General features: G+C 32.9%; 1 protein-coding gene across 2 annotated transcripts in view; it reads right to left on the minus strand.

The window, feature by feature from the left end:
* Nucleotides 1-1,411: 1,411 nt before the first annotated feature.
* The window catches only part of LOC118278161 (DE-cadherin), a 244,394-nt gene continuing 232,820 nt past the window's right edge, over nucleotides 1,412-12,985 (minus strand). For both annotated transcript variants that reach the window (XM_050700365.1, XM_035597257.2), the window contains 6 exons: nucleotides 11,741-11,965; nucleotides 10,844-10,974; nucleotides 9,778-9,913; nucleotides 7,906-8,103; nucleotides 5,874-6,029; nucleotides 1,412-5,054 (listed from right to left, as the gene is read on the minus strand). In XM_050700365.1, the coding sequence (XP_050556322.1) occupies nucleotides 4,933-5,054; nucleotides 5,874-6,029; nucleotides 7,906-8,103; nucleotides 9,778-9,913; nucleotides 10,844-10,974; nucleotides 11,741-11,965 (968 nt within the window). In that variant the 3' untranslated portion in view covers nucleotides 1,412-4,932. The remainder of the gene's footprint in view (nucleotides 5,055-5,873; nucleotides 6,030-7,905; nucleotides 8,104-9,777; nucleotides 9,914-10,843; nucleotides 10,975-11,740; nucleotides 11,966-12,985) is intronic.

A 12,985-nucleotide genomic window follows, 5' to 3' on the forward strand; every position in this document is an offset into this window, starting at 1 on the left:
GCTGGGCGGAGAGGAGCTTATTTTCCGGAGCGGAGATTTCCCTCCACCCGCTCCGCGTCATTGGAACCGCGACCTAAGAGTCAGACACTCTCTCCCGTCTCACCGTCAAGTCCTCAAGTCAGGAGAAGTTCATTTCTCCCCTCAAAACAGTAAATCAGAGCGCCGAACGCGCTCTCGTTTCGATTACTTTAAACGTAAAACAAACTCGTACTAAGGGTACTGTTGTCCATACATTACTTATTAAGTGCTACGATCTTATTCTAGTCCCGTTGACCTTTTCACTAAATAATCTTTAGACTCTAATCTGTCCCGAAATGGCGCAACAGGTATAAATTAAAATAGATGGCGGCACTATCGCGTTTGTCTATGCTGATTGCTGAGCGCTGACATTTCAATTATTTAGAGCTATTTTTAACTAGTGTACTCTGGTTTCGCACTGTTATTAGAGGTTCTCTACCTACTATTATTATTTAGGTATGTATTATATCTAAAACCTTCGTATAGAATCGAGAACCGCTTATTCTTTTTAAAAAAGGGAAGACAGAAAGAGCCATCAGACCAAACTGAGAACCTCCTTTTTTTGAAATCGGTGAAAACCCGACAGTTAAGTAGTGTTTTCTACTATTTTGGAATATTTGGGTAAAACTAACATACCCAACCAACATTTAACGAGTAAATAAAACTAATATTACCCACCTAACTGTCGGTAAGTTTCAGAATATCAAATCAAAAAAACCAGTGTAACCTGACCTCTCAACACACTCTCAAACTACATTCCTAAAGTTCAAGTTATATTGGAAAATACAAACCAAGCGTCTTCTACCTAATTTCCCTTTAATATAAATTGTTAAGATTGTAAGCATTTAAGTTATGTTTTGTGACATAATTTAGATGCTTTGAATCTTCCTAAGTATATGTAGAGGAGGTATAACGGTGTTATTTTATGTATATAGTGTGTTTAGTTAGGTACTAAATTGTTGTTGTTATTGTTTGTTCAGCTCCTAGGTTGGTGTAGAAATCATAATATACAGCTGTTATTTCTTTGAAAGTGTTATCAGAAGACCTACGCACGTTAAATCTGCTTAATTGCGTTTTGTATCCTATTTTAACTAAGATTTTGATTACTGTCTGCACGGTGGCTGGGTTCCACGCGACGTGTAGCGGTTTCGATTCCCGCACGGATCAACTCTTTGTGTGATCCACAAATTGTTGTTTCGGGTTTGAGAAACTTTTTAGTTAATTAAGTATGTGTCACGATAGGTACCTATTATAAAAATAATGCCTATTATTGCTTTGTCATCTGGGGTCACCGGTAAATTCATCAAACCGTAATCAAGGAGGCCCATAGCCCAGCCTTGGACTTTCAGGGGTTGTAAGAAGATGTGGATGATTATGAATAAAACTCAAAACGTCTATTTCATTTCGTTTATTCCAATATCGACCTTGAATACTTATGTCTATGTAACAAAGTCCAAGCTATCCTATAGTAATATGACAATCATCAGTCGCTCTCTGCTTTACCGTAAAACATCCATCTTAAGTTTGACAATTAGGTACACATACTCTTCACTTAGGTACATAAACTTATATGGTCGATCTATCATACAATTAACTTATAAAAACGATATTTATCGCAGTTACAAGATTATCACGCGCTTAAAAAGTAAAACGCCATATTGTGAAGATCGGTGTAGATTCAAGGCTTTTGAGCCGCGTCGAATGCACACCCAACTTTTTTTAGTCACTTGGAAATAAATGAATTAATCTTTTAAAATAAATGTTGAAGATATAAAGTTTTTTTTTCTATTAGAAAAATGTCAAAATAAAAATATTACTATAAAAAGAAACTTAAATGTTTATTCTCACATAATTCATGAATACAAGTGACTAATTAAACGAAAATCTACTGCACAGTTACCTATGAGAGGTATGATGAATGAAATTGAAAAAAAAGTAGGTTTTAAAATATTAAAATGTTCATAAGAACAGAAGGCACTTAATCCCTTAAAGTTGACATTAAAATTAACCTCGTATTCAAGTCAATAAATAAAAAAAAAGATTTTAAAAGCGTTCTTATACTTACATTTTTATATATGGCAGTGTTTTATTTGTGGGTGGCCATTTTTGAAAATTATTTTTTACAATTTCGAAAAATGTCCACCGACAATGCCTAAGTACGAGTAATTGATCATTAATATTACATTTTTAATAACGTATGTATATTGGAATGTCATCAAAGTTACTTTTTACATTGTTCCTTAACTATTTTATGGTTTTTGAGGAGCAATGTGTTTCGATACTCGACAAGTATCAAAACACAATAATCCTCAAATGTTAACTAGGAAAAATCATCAAAAAAATAACCTATTACAAAGCACTATATCTGTTTTTTACGTTCTGGGAATAGTAAAAATCATATACGTTTGAAACTTTGAACAGGGTTCGCCAAAACAAATATTTGTTATTTGTGGCATTTTTTATACTATAAATTTTTTCTACCATGAAAAACTTTCAAATCTGAAAAGGTTTTTTAGCCACGTTTCAAATAAAAAATTACAAACTCAAAATAAAGGGAAGAATTAACATTTATTTTCACATACGTACGGCAGCATAAAAATAAAATACGAAATTAAATACGTAAACAGCTCATAGGATCGGTATCAAAATTATAAAAAAATAAACCTAAATCAAAGTACATGACAGTACTATTTTTAATCTGTGCCTACTTAAAAACTAATTACAAAACAACATCAATAACAAAAAAAAGGTTTTAATTAAGCGAACGAAACGACTAAATCATTAAATCTATGGACACAGACAAAAAACATAAGAATTCGTCTAAATAGAATATTTTAATGCAACTATTTCCAATAAAAAATTTGTTCATTTTCACGTACAAAACGGAATATTATTTCCATCGTGCTAAATTAAAAAAATAATAAAAAAAGCTACATAGGTATATAGCTCGAATTGTTTGCGATGAATTTTTTCCAGACTAGTAGGTATTCAACTAAAAATTTTGCGGATACAAATGGCTAGAAGTTTTTATTGGTCCGAAATAAATAAAGGATTATTTATTCGTAGCTATATTTAGTTATATGCTAAGGATATTTATTACAATAGTATGGATATTACACATAGGCATATGTCACATTGAAAACTTTGTCCAAACAACGGGTTCGATTAGGGAATAATTTTAATATTACAATTCGTTGATATGCATAATGATAAGACACCTTGTATATTCACCTAACATTAACCATATAAAAGTTAATTTACTGAATATTAAGTTTTCACACAATGTTTATCCGTCACTGTACATATTTACACGTTTTTTTTTAATAATATATAATCTAGTATATTCCAATTAAGACGAACTTATATTTATTTGAAACATTACACGTTCATTAGAATTAAAGGTACAAAAATTTGCACCGTACACAAAAGTATAAAGAATCACACATATTAGTTGCTGTCGCATAACAAAATTTGTGTAAATCACTAGTCAATATGTAGGCCCTTTTTGATAAATAGTTACAAAATGCTTTGAAACATTATTACATCTGTGTGTATGGCTTATTATAATAAAAATAAGAAAAAAATGGCACTAACGTTCCATCTTCAATATTACAAGGTAGGAATTGCCCGTCAAGCCAAGCCTCAACCGTTTTCAAATTTCGAATAATTCGAAATTATACCTATGTTCAGATTGGTTGATATTTGACTAACTTCACTGTTAATAATCATCTAAATGTCACAATCAGAGAAAGCTTTATAAATTTTTCATTGAATAAATTATTTAAAATTTTCTTTTTAAGTAATTTACTGAATGAAACCAGCTGCCAAAGAGGCGAGGCGACTATCAAGGCGTGTGGCCATCCCAACCAGTACCGCTAACTAATGTCTAAGGCCGAACTATTAAAAAACTAAATGAATAATACGTATAAAAGTCTTAAATTGAAGTCATACATCACTCAATTTCTGTCCTAAACATTTTACAATATAAAAATTACATAGTCGAAATAATTTAGGCGTATCTACAACAATGCCTAAACGTTACATCAGTCATTTTCTTAAAAACATTTCTTTAATGTGATTTATTTGAATACAATTATAATTGAATACATATTATTACCTTAAAACGCAATTTACTAAGAACATTCCACCATTTAAGATTATCACTTTGTTTGTATATTAATCAGTTTTCAAATGAACCCACTTTTTGAAATGTAATTCTCGTATTTTTAATGTAATACTGCTGTTAATTCACAATTTGTATTTGACACATTTTTTTATTGTTACATATTGTAGCTTAGGGATTGGCTCCAATTATGTTTAATAGAAAATCAAGTTGAGTAAATTGTGATGCCAAACATAAATATAAATAGACTTTACAGTATAATCGCAGGGTACGTAAGAGACATTAATTCATTAGTAATTTGTAATGTGATCTAATGAAAATAAGAAGTTACCTGTAACAGAATTAGGCCGTGTTTCCTATAAATTACATTACAAACATACGACATAAATAAAAAACAATTGAAACAATAGTTTTAGCACTAAACAGAATAGAAAAACAGAAAAAAAACACAAATGTCACTCCATCTGTCAAAAATATTGTACAATATTATTCCGTCACAGATAAAAAAAAGGAATCAACCGCCAAACTTCATTCAATCCCAAAGCGAACCGTCAAAAGAGGTCACAATATCACAATCATGGTTCTAAATTCAAATTTAAAATGTCAATTTCAATTGAAAGGGGTTATCCGGTGGGGAGTTTATAATAATTGTCACTGGCAACGCAAGTACCTTTTTTAAATCAAACGCTGTTAAGCGGTAAGGCATCATGGAGCTTGGTGGTCCTTGGTGGACCACCTGCACTTGGCGCATGGCCTGGACAGTCAGGAGGCTACACGAGCCAAGCGTGGCGCTAGCACCAAGATTCCTCGTGCGGCCGGTCCTCGTCCTCATCTCCGTACATGTCCGCCAATTTGCGGAACCGAGGACCGAATGTTTGTAGGTAGTTGAATTTGAGGTCGCCGTCGTCAGTACCTGTGGATGAATTGTGAAATTAAAGTTTGGTCTAATTTTAGTCGATATTCTAAAGTATACCATAAGGTCTTAAAGATTTAAAGTCCAGAATTGAAAAAATATTGTTACGTTTTCGATACATAGAATGTTTCGAAATTTAATTTCGATAAAATCTTTTGTGCACCGATTTTGCAAAAAGAAAAATATAGTTATTTTTTTTTTCATACAATAATGAAAATAAATATCAGTGACGATCAATCGGATTTATTTATCGTTGAAATTTTAGTTCTCCAGGCAAGATTTTATCAAGCGTAAAATCAATCTTGCTAGGTTTTGCATAAAACATTATCGACAATACATTTTTTGCGAATATTTTATATTTTCAGTTGCTGTGAATAATGTTTCAGTAATAAAAGTGAATCGTTTCAATTCTACTTTCAATATGCTCGATCAAAATCTCCTTAAACAAAATATCTTGGTTTAGAAATGTATTTAAATAATATATATTTTTATGTAGTCTGGCTAAAAGATGTGCCAGACACACTTTGCTAAGTTTAAAAACCTTATTGCTAGCAGAAAGCTATTCAAAGTGTAGAAGAAACAAAACAGTATTTACAAAATAAGTTCTTTTAATTCATACATGTAACAAGTTGTTTTAGTTTAGGTAAGAAAAAACTTTAATACTGTGCCTGACCCGGGAATCTAACCCGTCACAATTGTGACCACTCGACCAACGACGCAGTTTTTCTGGGCTATTCAAGAGATACCAAGATTTTTGACTTACTTCTCTCAATATAACTCTTAATATTATAAACAGTAAGGTTCAAAAACAATACTTACAGCTCGCTAAAGAAGAGAGAGAACCACTAGTATTCCCGTCTCCCTCGTACGCGTAGTGTCTGACGTCATCGTACGGTGTGATGTCTGGGTCCCGGTCCAGGACTGACTTCTTGTCGTCCAGGAACCCTGAGATATCTGGCGCTGCGCCTACCATACCTAGGAAAGAAGGATTTTGTTGTAATATGGACCTTATTATAAAACGGTGAAGGTACAATTTTTAATGAGGATTTTATTGTTATATTTTTAAAATGACTTCATTTTTTAGATTTAATTTTTAATAACAGCTTTTTTGTATCATGCAAAATATTTTTCATAGTTTTTTGCATCGAGAACTTTCATTTACGTATTACTGAATTTCTTTTAAATTTAAATTCAGTAGTAATATAAAATATAGTATTAATATGAAACATAAATACATATTTCGAGAAATTCTGTTTCGGCTGTCCCAGAAAATACATTTTCACAAGAAGCATAAAAACAATATAAATAAAACTAAAACAAATACTTTAAAAAAATCAACAAAACTGCATTTACTTTAAAGACCGTAAAAAATTCTAACGAAATATTCATTGAGCATCGCTTACTCAAACATTTAAAGCTCAATAAGCACGAATTGTGATAAAAAAAAAATTAAACTCAACACGCTATGATACCGGACGCATTTTCAATACCCGTTCACAAAACCGTTGACCCGGCAAATACAGGTTAAAAATGAACCCTAGATCTCATTACATTATTATTTTTTGCTCGAATCTGCTTTTGACAGTAAATTACATTGAAGCCAGGGCCGTATTATCCGTGCCTGGATAGGGCGCCAGGTTATACAGATGGGCGCCGCGAGAGATGCGTGTCCAATTGCACATTACTCTATGAGTAAAATGTGTTTCGTTGTGGTTAAAATACAATCTGAATTCTTTCTCATTGCTCTTTACTGCAACTATAAAGAGAAAACTATTAAGTGTGAGGGAGCCATGCTTCGGCACATATGGGCCAGCTCGACCGAAGTGATACCACGGCGTCACAGAAAGTTGACGTGAAACAACACTTGAGTTGTTTTTTTTTTTGTGTAAGTAAGTCTATCAAAAACGCAATTACCTCCCTTCCCAATTCCCGATTCCCAAAAATCCTTAAACTCCTAACCCCCAAAAGGCCGGCAACGCACTTGTGAGGCCTTCTGGTGTTTCGGGAGTCTATGGGCGGTGACGATTGCTTACCATCAGGTGTTTATTAGCTCATTTACCGGATTATATCATAAAAAAAATCCTTTACACGGCACAATTATAAGCAGTTTGATAAAAGAGTGCTGGCGCCCAAAAATAAAAACTTTCTATAGCGTTTACTCCGGCCCTGACCAGAGATTTACGAATTCCGGTAAATCTGATGTAAATATAATAATATATAGAGATAGACGATGTCTTTTCCTTTCTAAGAATTGCGATGATTTTCATGATATTTCCCTCTTTTTCCGTGTACTTTTTACCTGTTTGTTGTATGTAGATATTATCTATACTTTATTTTGTATGAGCTTCAGACTTTTCCATGTTTTAATCTGGTATTTTTGTTCGTAGTAAATTATTGTTTACGTTTTTGAGTAAAAAAAGACGTTTTCGGATCCCGATTTCAGTAGTTTCGCAAAATCTCTTTGATATTTTACCTTCATGTTTACGAGTTTTATTTACATATCCTGGATAGTAAATATTTTAAACATGGACTCCAAGTTGCCAAGCGTGTTTACCCTAATTAACCGAATATAATTAGTTACGGTTAGTTAGAAACCTAGTTTTAAAACGGGTCTAACCAAGACTTTGTTAGTCTCATAGTAAGTTAAGTCAAAGAAGAACGGATGTAGGTCCGTGTCGGACAATTATTTTAACGACAGCGGTAACAGCTACGTGACGTTGTTACTCGACTAGTTTCAAGCGACACACGGGGCCCATGGTCGTTGGCACTTGAAAAGCGTCGAGTGAGCTCGTCAAATGTATTCTTTTAATATTTGTGTTTTAGTAATAGCTATAATACGTTATATTCTTACCTCTACTCTGCATGAAGGTGTCAGTATCAGGCAGTGGACCGTCATACATCTGCCTGAGGACATGCAGGTCGTATCCAGCATCTCCCTCGCCGCCACCCTCATCCTCGTAAGCAATGATGTTCTCTCTAATGTCATCTAGCTCCTTCTCTGCCCAGGCATCAGCTCGTCTGCGGTGTACTACCACTGCTAGGAGGAGAACTGCAACAAAATGTGGTGGTTAGATTCTGAAGATTATATGTGGAATAGAGTCAGGCTTTACTTTGAAACTCACGAAAATCCATGCTTCACTAATAATGAAAAATTCTACACACACACACAACGTCACGCCTTTTATCCCCGAAGGGGTAGGCAGAGATGCACATTACGGCACGTAATGCCGCTATACAATGTACACCCACTTTTCACCATTTGTGTTATGAGTCCCATGTAATAAGGGGGTGAGCCTATTGCCATATCCTGGACACAATTCCAGACTCCGTGTTACTACCGAGAAATTTTAATAAGTCGAAATAAGCTCAGTAATACTTTGCCCGACCCGGGAATCGAACCCGAGACCCCTTGTTCGGCAGTCGCACTTGCGACCACTCGACCAACGAGGCAGTCAAAAATTCTATAAGTGGAATAAAAAACTAATAATTGTTGTATTGTTAGTGTAGGTTTGAAGATATGTATTAAGTAAAAGAAATGAGGATAGGTGCTAAAAGAAAACGTGGTTTAGTTTACTATTTAGTAAAATACACATAGTTTGTTGATTCGGATGTACTACATTCTTTGCAAATAAAGTATTCTATTCTATTCTATTCGGCAAAATGGTTCATCGGTATATGTGTTTATGGTTCAAATAGAAAATATATGAAACACATTTTTATAACTTTTGTAGCTACAATGCAATGGCATGGTGTGAAATACAGTATATTTTTCATTACAAAAATTAATTATAAAAATAGCGTGTCAGAGAGAAAAACAAAACTGTTTCCGCTAAAATCACAAAGACCTGCAGGGTCCCGTTGACACCCCTAGGGTCAGTTAGAGACCTCTCCATGCAAAATTACGTCGGGAAAACTTTTAAAATGAATTTATCAAAGTAAAAGTATGAAAATATTATGCCGATTTCACCCAAAGCCGACCGTTGCCTCGCAAAAGTTAATATTTTTATTATGAAACTCATGTGACAAGGATTTTTTTTAACTTTTTTGGGAAATTCCTAAAAATGTTGAATTTGAAATATATTTTGTTTGTTTAGAATTCGTACAAAAAAAAGCTGTACCTACGTCTGTCTAAAACAGTAACTTTGGTTGAAATTGATTTTCGTCTGGTTTGAGTAAATGTAGGACGGAGAATACATACGTATTCGAATTGAAATAAAAAGAGAAAATTATTTTGTTTTTGTCAATGTATAGAAGAATCTTTTAAGTAAATGAAGCTGTACGATTTTAAATTAAAATATGTAAATAGCAACAATTACCAAGTCTTTGTGAAAAAGAAATCTGTTAACGGATTCCATATAAAACTTTTGGAATACATATATTTTTTTACTTACTTCGAAGTAGCTTTTCCAAAAACAGTTAAAGTAAAAAAAAAAACTATTGATTGAGCCTCATGTTTGTGTCCCCTGTAACCTTAATACGAGTTTTCTTTACGTTTAAAGTAATTCAAACGATACCGTGTTCGGTTGATTGGCCGGCTCGAATAAACCGACAAATCAGAGCGCCGAATGCTCTCTAATTTCGATTACTTTAAACACACACTCGTACTAAGTGTACTGATATCTCTATAAAAGTCTTTGATTTAAGCCTAACAGCTTAACACTATCAAACAAAAATCAACTCTAGCATACTGAACATAGATTACAATTCACAATATAATACTCACTTGCTAATATGACGATGCACACAAGTATGGCCACTAGGAAGTTGGTGTCGATGCCAAAGGTGACAGCAGTGAACATGCTGCGCTGGCAACTGGGGTCCGCGTTACGGTGTAACGACGGCTCTCCTAAGTTGTACATCTAAGAGAAAAGAGAATTACACTTAGTATACATAAAACATGTCTTATCATCATCATCATCGTCATCATCATCATCAGCCGAGAGACGTCCATTGCTGTACAAAGGCCTCCCTGTCTTATAATATACCTCAATTGACAAACCAGATAACTTCTTATGAGCAGGATGCACTTAAAACTCTATCATATTTTGTGTTTCATACTATGTAAATAAAAAAAAATGACAAAATGTGGAGTTGGCTGGTTTGCTAATTTATATTTTAAACGGTTTTAATGTGTATGGCAATTAAGATTAAGAATGTGTACCAAATATCAGATCGATCTGTCGTCAAGAAGAGGTAAAATTTCAATTAGTACTAAAAACATAGAAACAAAACCGATACCACAGATTCCATTTACAGTTGCTATACCATGTCTTAAATACTCCAATAAAATTGTAATAGAAAAACACCCACTACAGTTACTAAACCCAAAGAAACAAACGGTCAAGCTAAATAAAACCGCTTAAAAAACAAAGACCGTATGTAAGTAAGAAGAAAGAAAAAAAAGTAATTGCCAAATATTGCAAAATATGTTTCACAAAGCCACTATCCATAGTAGGTAAAAGTATTGTATTAAAAAAAGTAAATAAGCATAGACTAACTCTCAAATAATAATAATACTAGTCACTTAAGGATTGAATTGGCTCACACTCATTTGTTTTTTTTTCTTATTCTTAATGTGCAAGCGCGTGCGTTTTAAAATTGGAACAGTAATTAGAAATGTAGGGTGACCATGAGTTTGAAAAAAATCGGGATATTCCACTAACATTTAAATTATTATTAAATCAAGATTGTAAGAAATACAAATTCTTTGATTTATGATTTCAAAATATTCGATGTAATATGTATGTATAAAGTTAAGGTACTACATATGTATAAGTAGATATACTTACAAAGTCGTTATATGTGAAGTTACTGATGCATCCTACGAAATTTTGATTAGTTGGCACGTGTTTCCAGCCGAACGTTCTAGCTAAGTGTTGGAGATCTATACTGGCGCCTCCAAGCTGCAGTGGACCGTTTACTGTGGACAAAATAGATTTTTAATTTTCATACCCCGACATAATTCCTATTATAATTTATTTACTAAGTTTAAGTACATCTAAATAATAATATTTGTCTAAAGGGCTCAGCGTTGGAACAAAAGACTGTTATTTTAATTAATTCTAGAAATGGTCCCATAAATAAATCTCAGTTGTACAAAACTGTTAGTAATTAAATTAGTACAAATGTAAAAGACTTAAGTATTTAAAACTATTAACAAGTTTTAACCAACTTACAAAGTTAGGGGTTCTGAATTTAATTCATGCCAACAATATATTTTAAACTTCGTTTTTAAGCTAAATTCGGTAAGCTATGACGAAAAACAATTAAATTCATTATTAAAATTTACTAAAACATGAACAGTTTTGTAACTTTTAATGTAATTAAGAAAACATTAATTACGAAATTATTGTACAGTGAATAACAAATTACATTTTGAGGGACCATAGAGTTCTTGGAAATTTAATAAACTATTCCAATCCATTTTCAAATATTAAATGGCAGGTTTTATAAAAATATTTTACAATCGTATTCTGATTTTTAATTTATAATCAAAATTGAAATTGCTAGGTAGACTGGAATAAAGTCTATTTTAATCTCCTACAAATTGAAATGTAATATTTCTATTCAACAAATTTGTAAGATGTCGAAAAAATATTAATTAAACACATTACTCGTACTTTGTCTAGCGTGGCCTTAAGATACAATACTTAAAATAACGAGAGTATACAGGAAAATCAACTCACCATTTAAAATCTCTCTTGGACCAGTAGGAGCAGCGAGGCTCATACAAGTGGACAATTTACATCTATCCACGAACATTTCGATAGAACTTCTCATGAGAACTATTTCGATCAAATGAGGCTTTCCATCAGCCACGTGGACTACACTGTTGTTTAGTCTGGTCGTGCCAGATCCATAGTTCACCAGGAGTACTGGGAAACCTTCCACCAGCTCCAGGGACATGAAATCTGTGAACAAAAGTTTGTGATTAGTTAAATTGTACAACTTAAACCGTAATATATTTTGTTAAATCGTTTGATTTTTCCATTCATAGAAGTGTATTTAATCAAAGTACTAAACGCTAATAACATTATTGTAATTGCCATAATAATAATTGTCAGCTATAGTATAATATATTAACATATAGTAGATATTAAGATCAAAATAATATGTATACCATTAATTACTAAACCAAAAGTCTACGTGTTTTGTGGTACCGTCTGAGCCAACAGAATGTAAAACCCGTCAAAACAATATCTTACCAATAAACTACTGTTAATTATAATTTCAAACAAGGCGAACATATCAAAACACTATTAAACCTATTAATTACGAAATATCAAAACCGAATAGGGTTCCAATGAACAATGTTTTTCTATGGACTAATCCTCGTCGCTTCGTATATTAATTATATACAAACTAGGTGTACCAAACACAACAAAAATAATAACGTAACAGTCGAAAAGGTATTAAAGGCACCACCTATCACGCGATGGCTGCTTCCATAAATCATAATGTGCTATAGGTACGTACACGCCTGTCAGTCATTATGGTATCATTAAAAAATCATTACAGAGTTAGCCATTCAAGTGTGGGATGGCAGCGTGTTATGTAGTCCACTGGATAACTCGTGAATGACAATAGGATTTATAAATGACGTAATTGTCAAAATAAAATACTACACTGTATACAATGAATAACAGCCCTATGAACTTGATTGATGGATCTGTTGAGTATCGTTATCCACTTGTTTATACCTCTATATTTCATTTTGCAGTCGATTAACTTTATTTATATCACCTGTGAAATCGATGTTACAATGTCGACAAGTCACATGTTATAGTTTTTCAATTTTATTCTGTTGAAGTATGATTGATTTATTCGTGAGTCCATTTTTTATTAAGAATTAAATTATTACTAATACCACACTAATATTGGTTTGAACTCATAGACATAACATAACCTAAAACATAAACGAGAATGTCCCA

The sequence above is a fragment of the Spodoptera frugiperda genome, chromosome 18 (assembly GCF_023101765.2).
Source record: "Spodoptera frugiperda isolate SF20-4 chromosome 18, AGI-APGP_CSIRO_Sfru_2.0, whole genome shotgun sequence".
NCBI lineage: Eukaryota > Metazoa > Arthropoda > Insecta > Lepidoptera > Noctuidae > Spodoptera > Spodoptera frugiperda.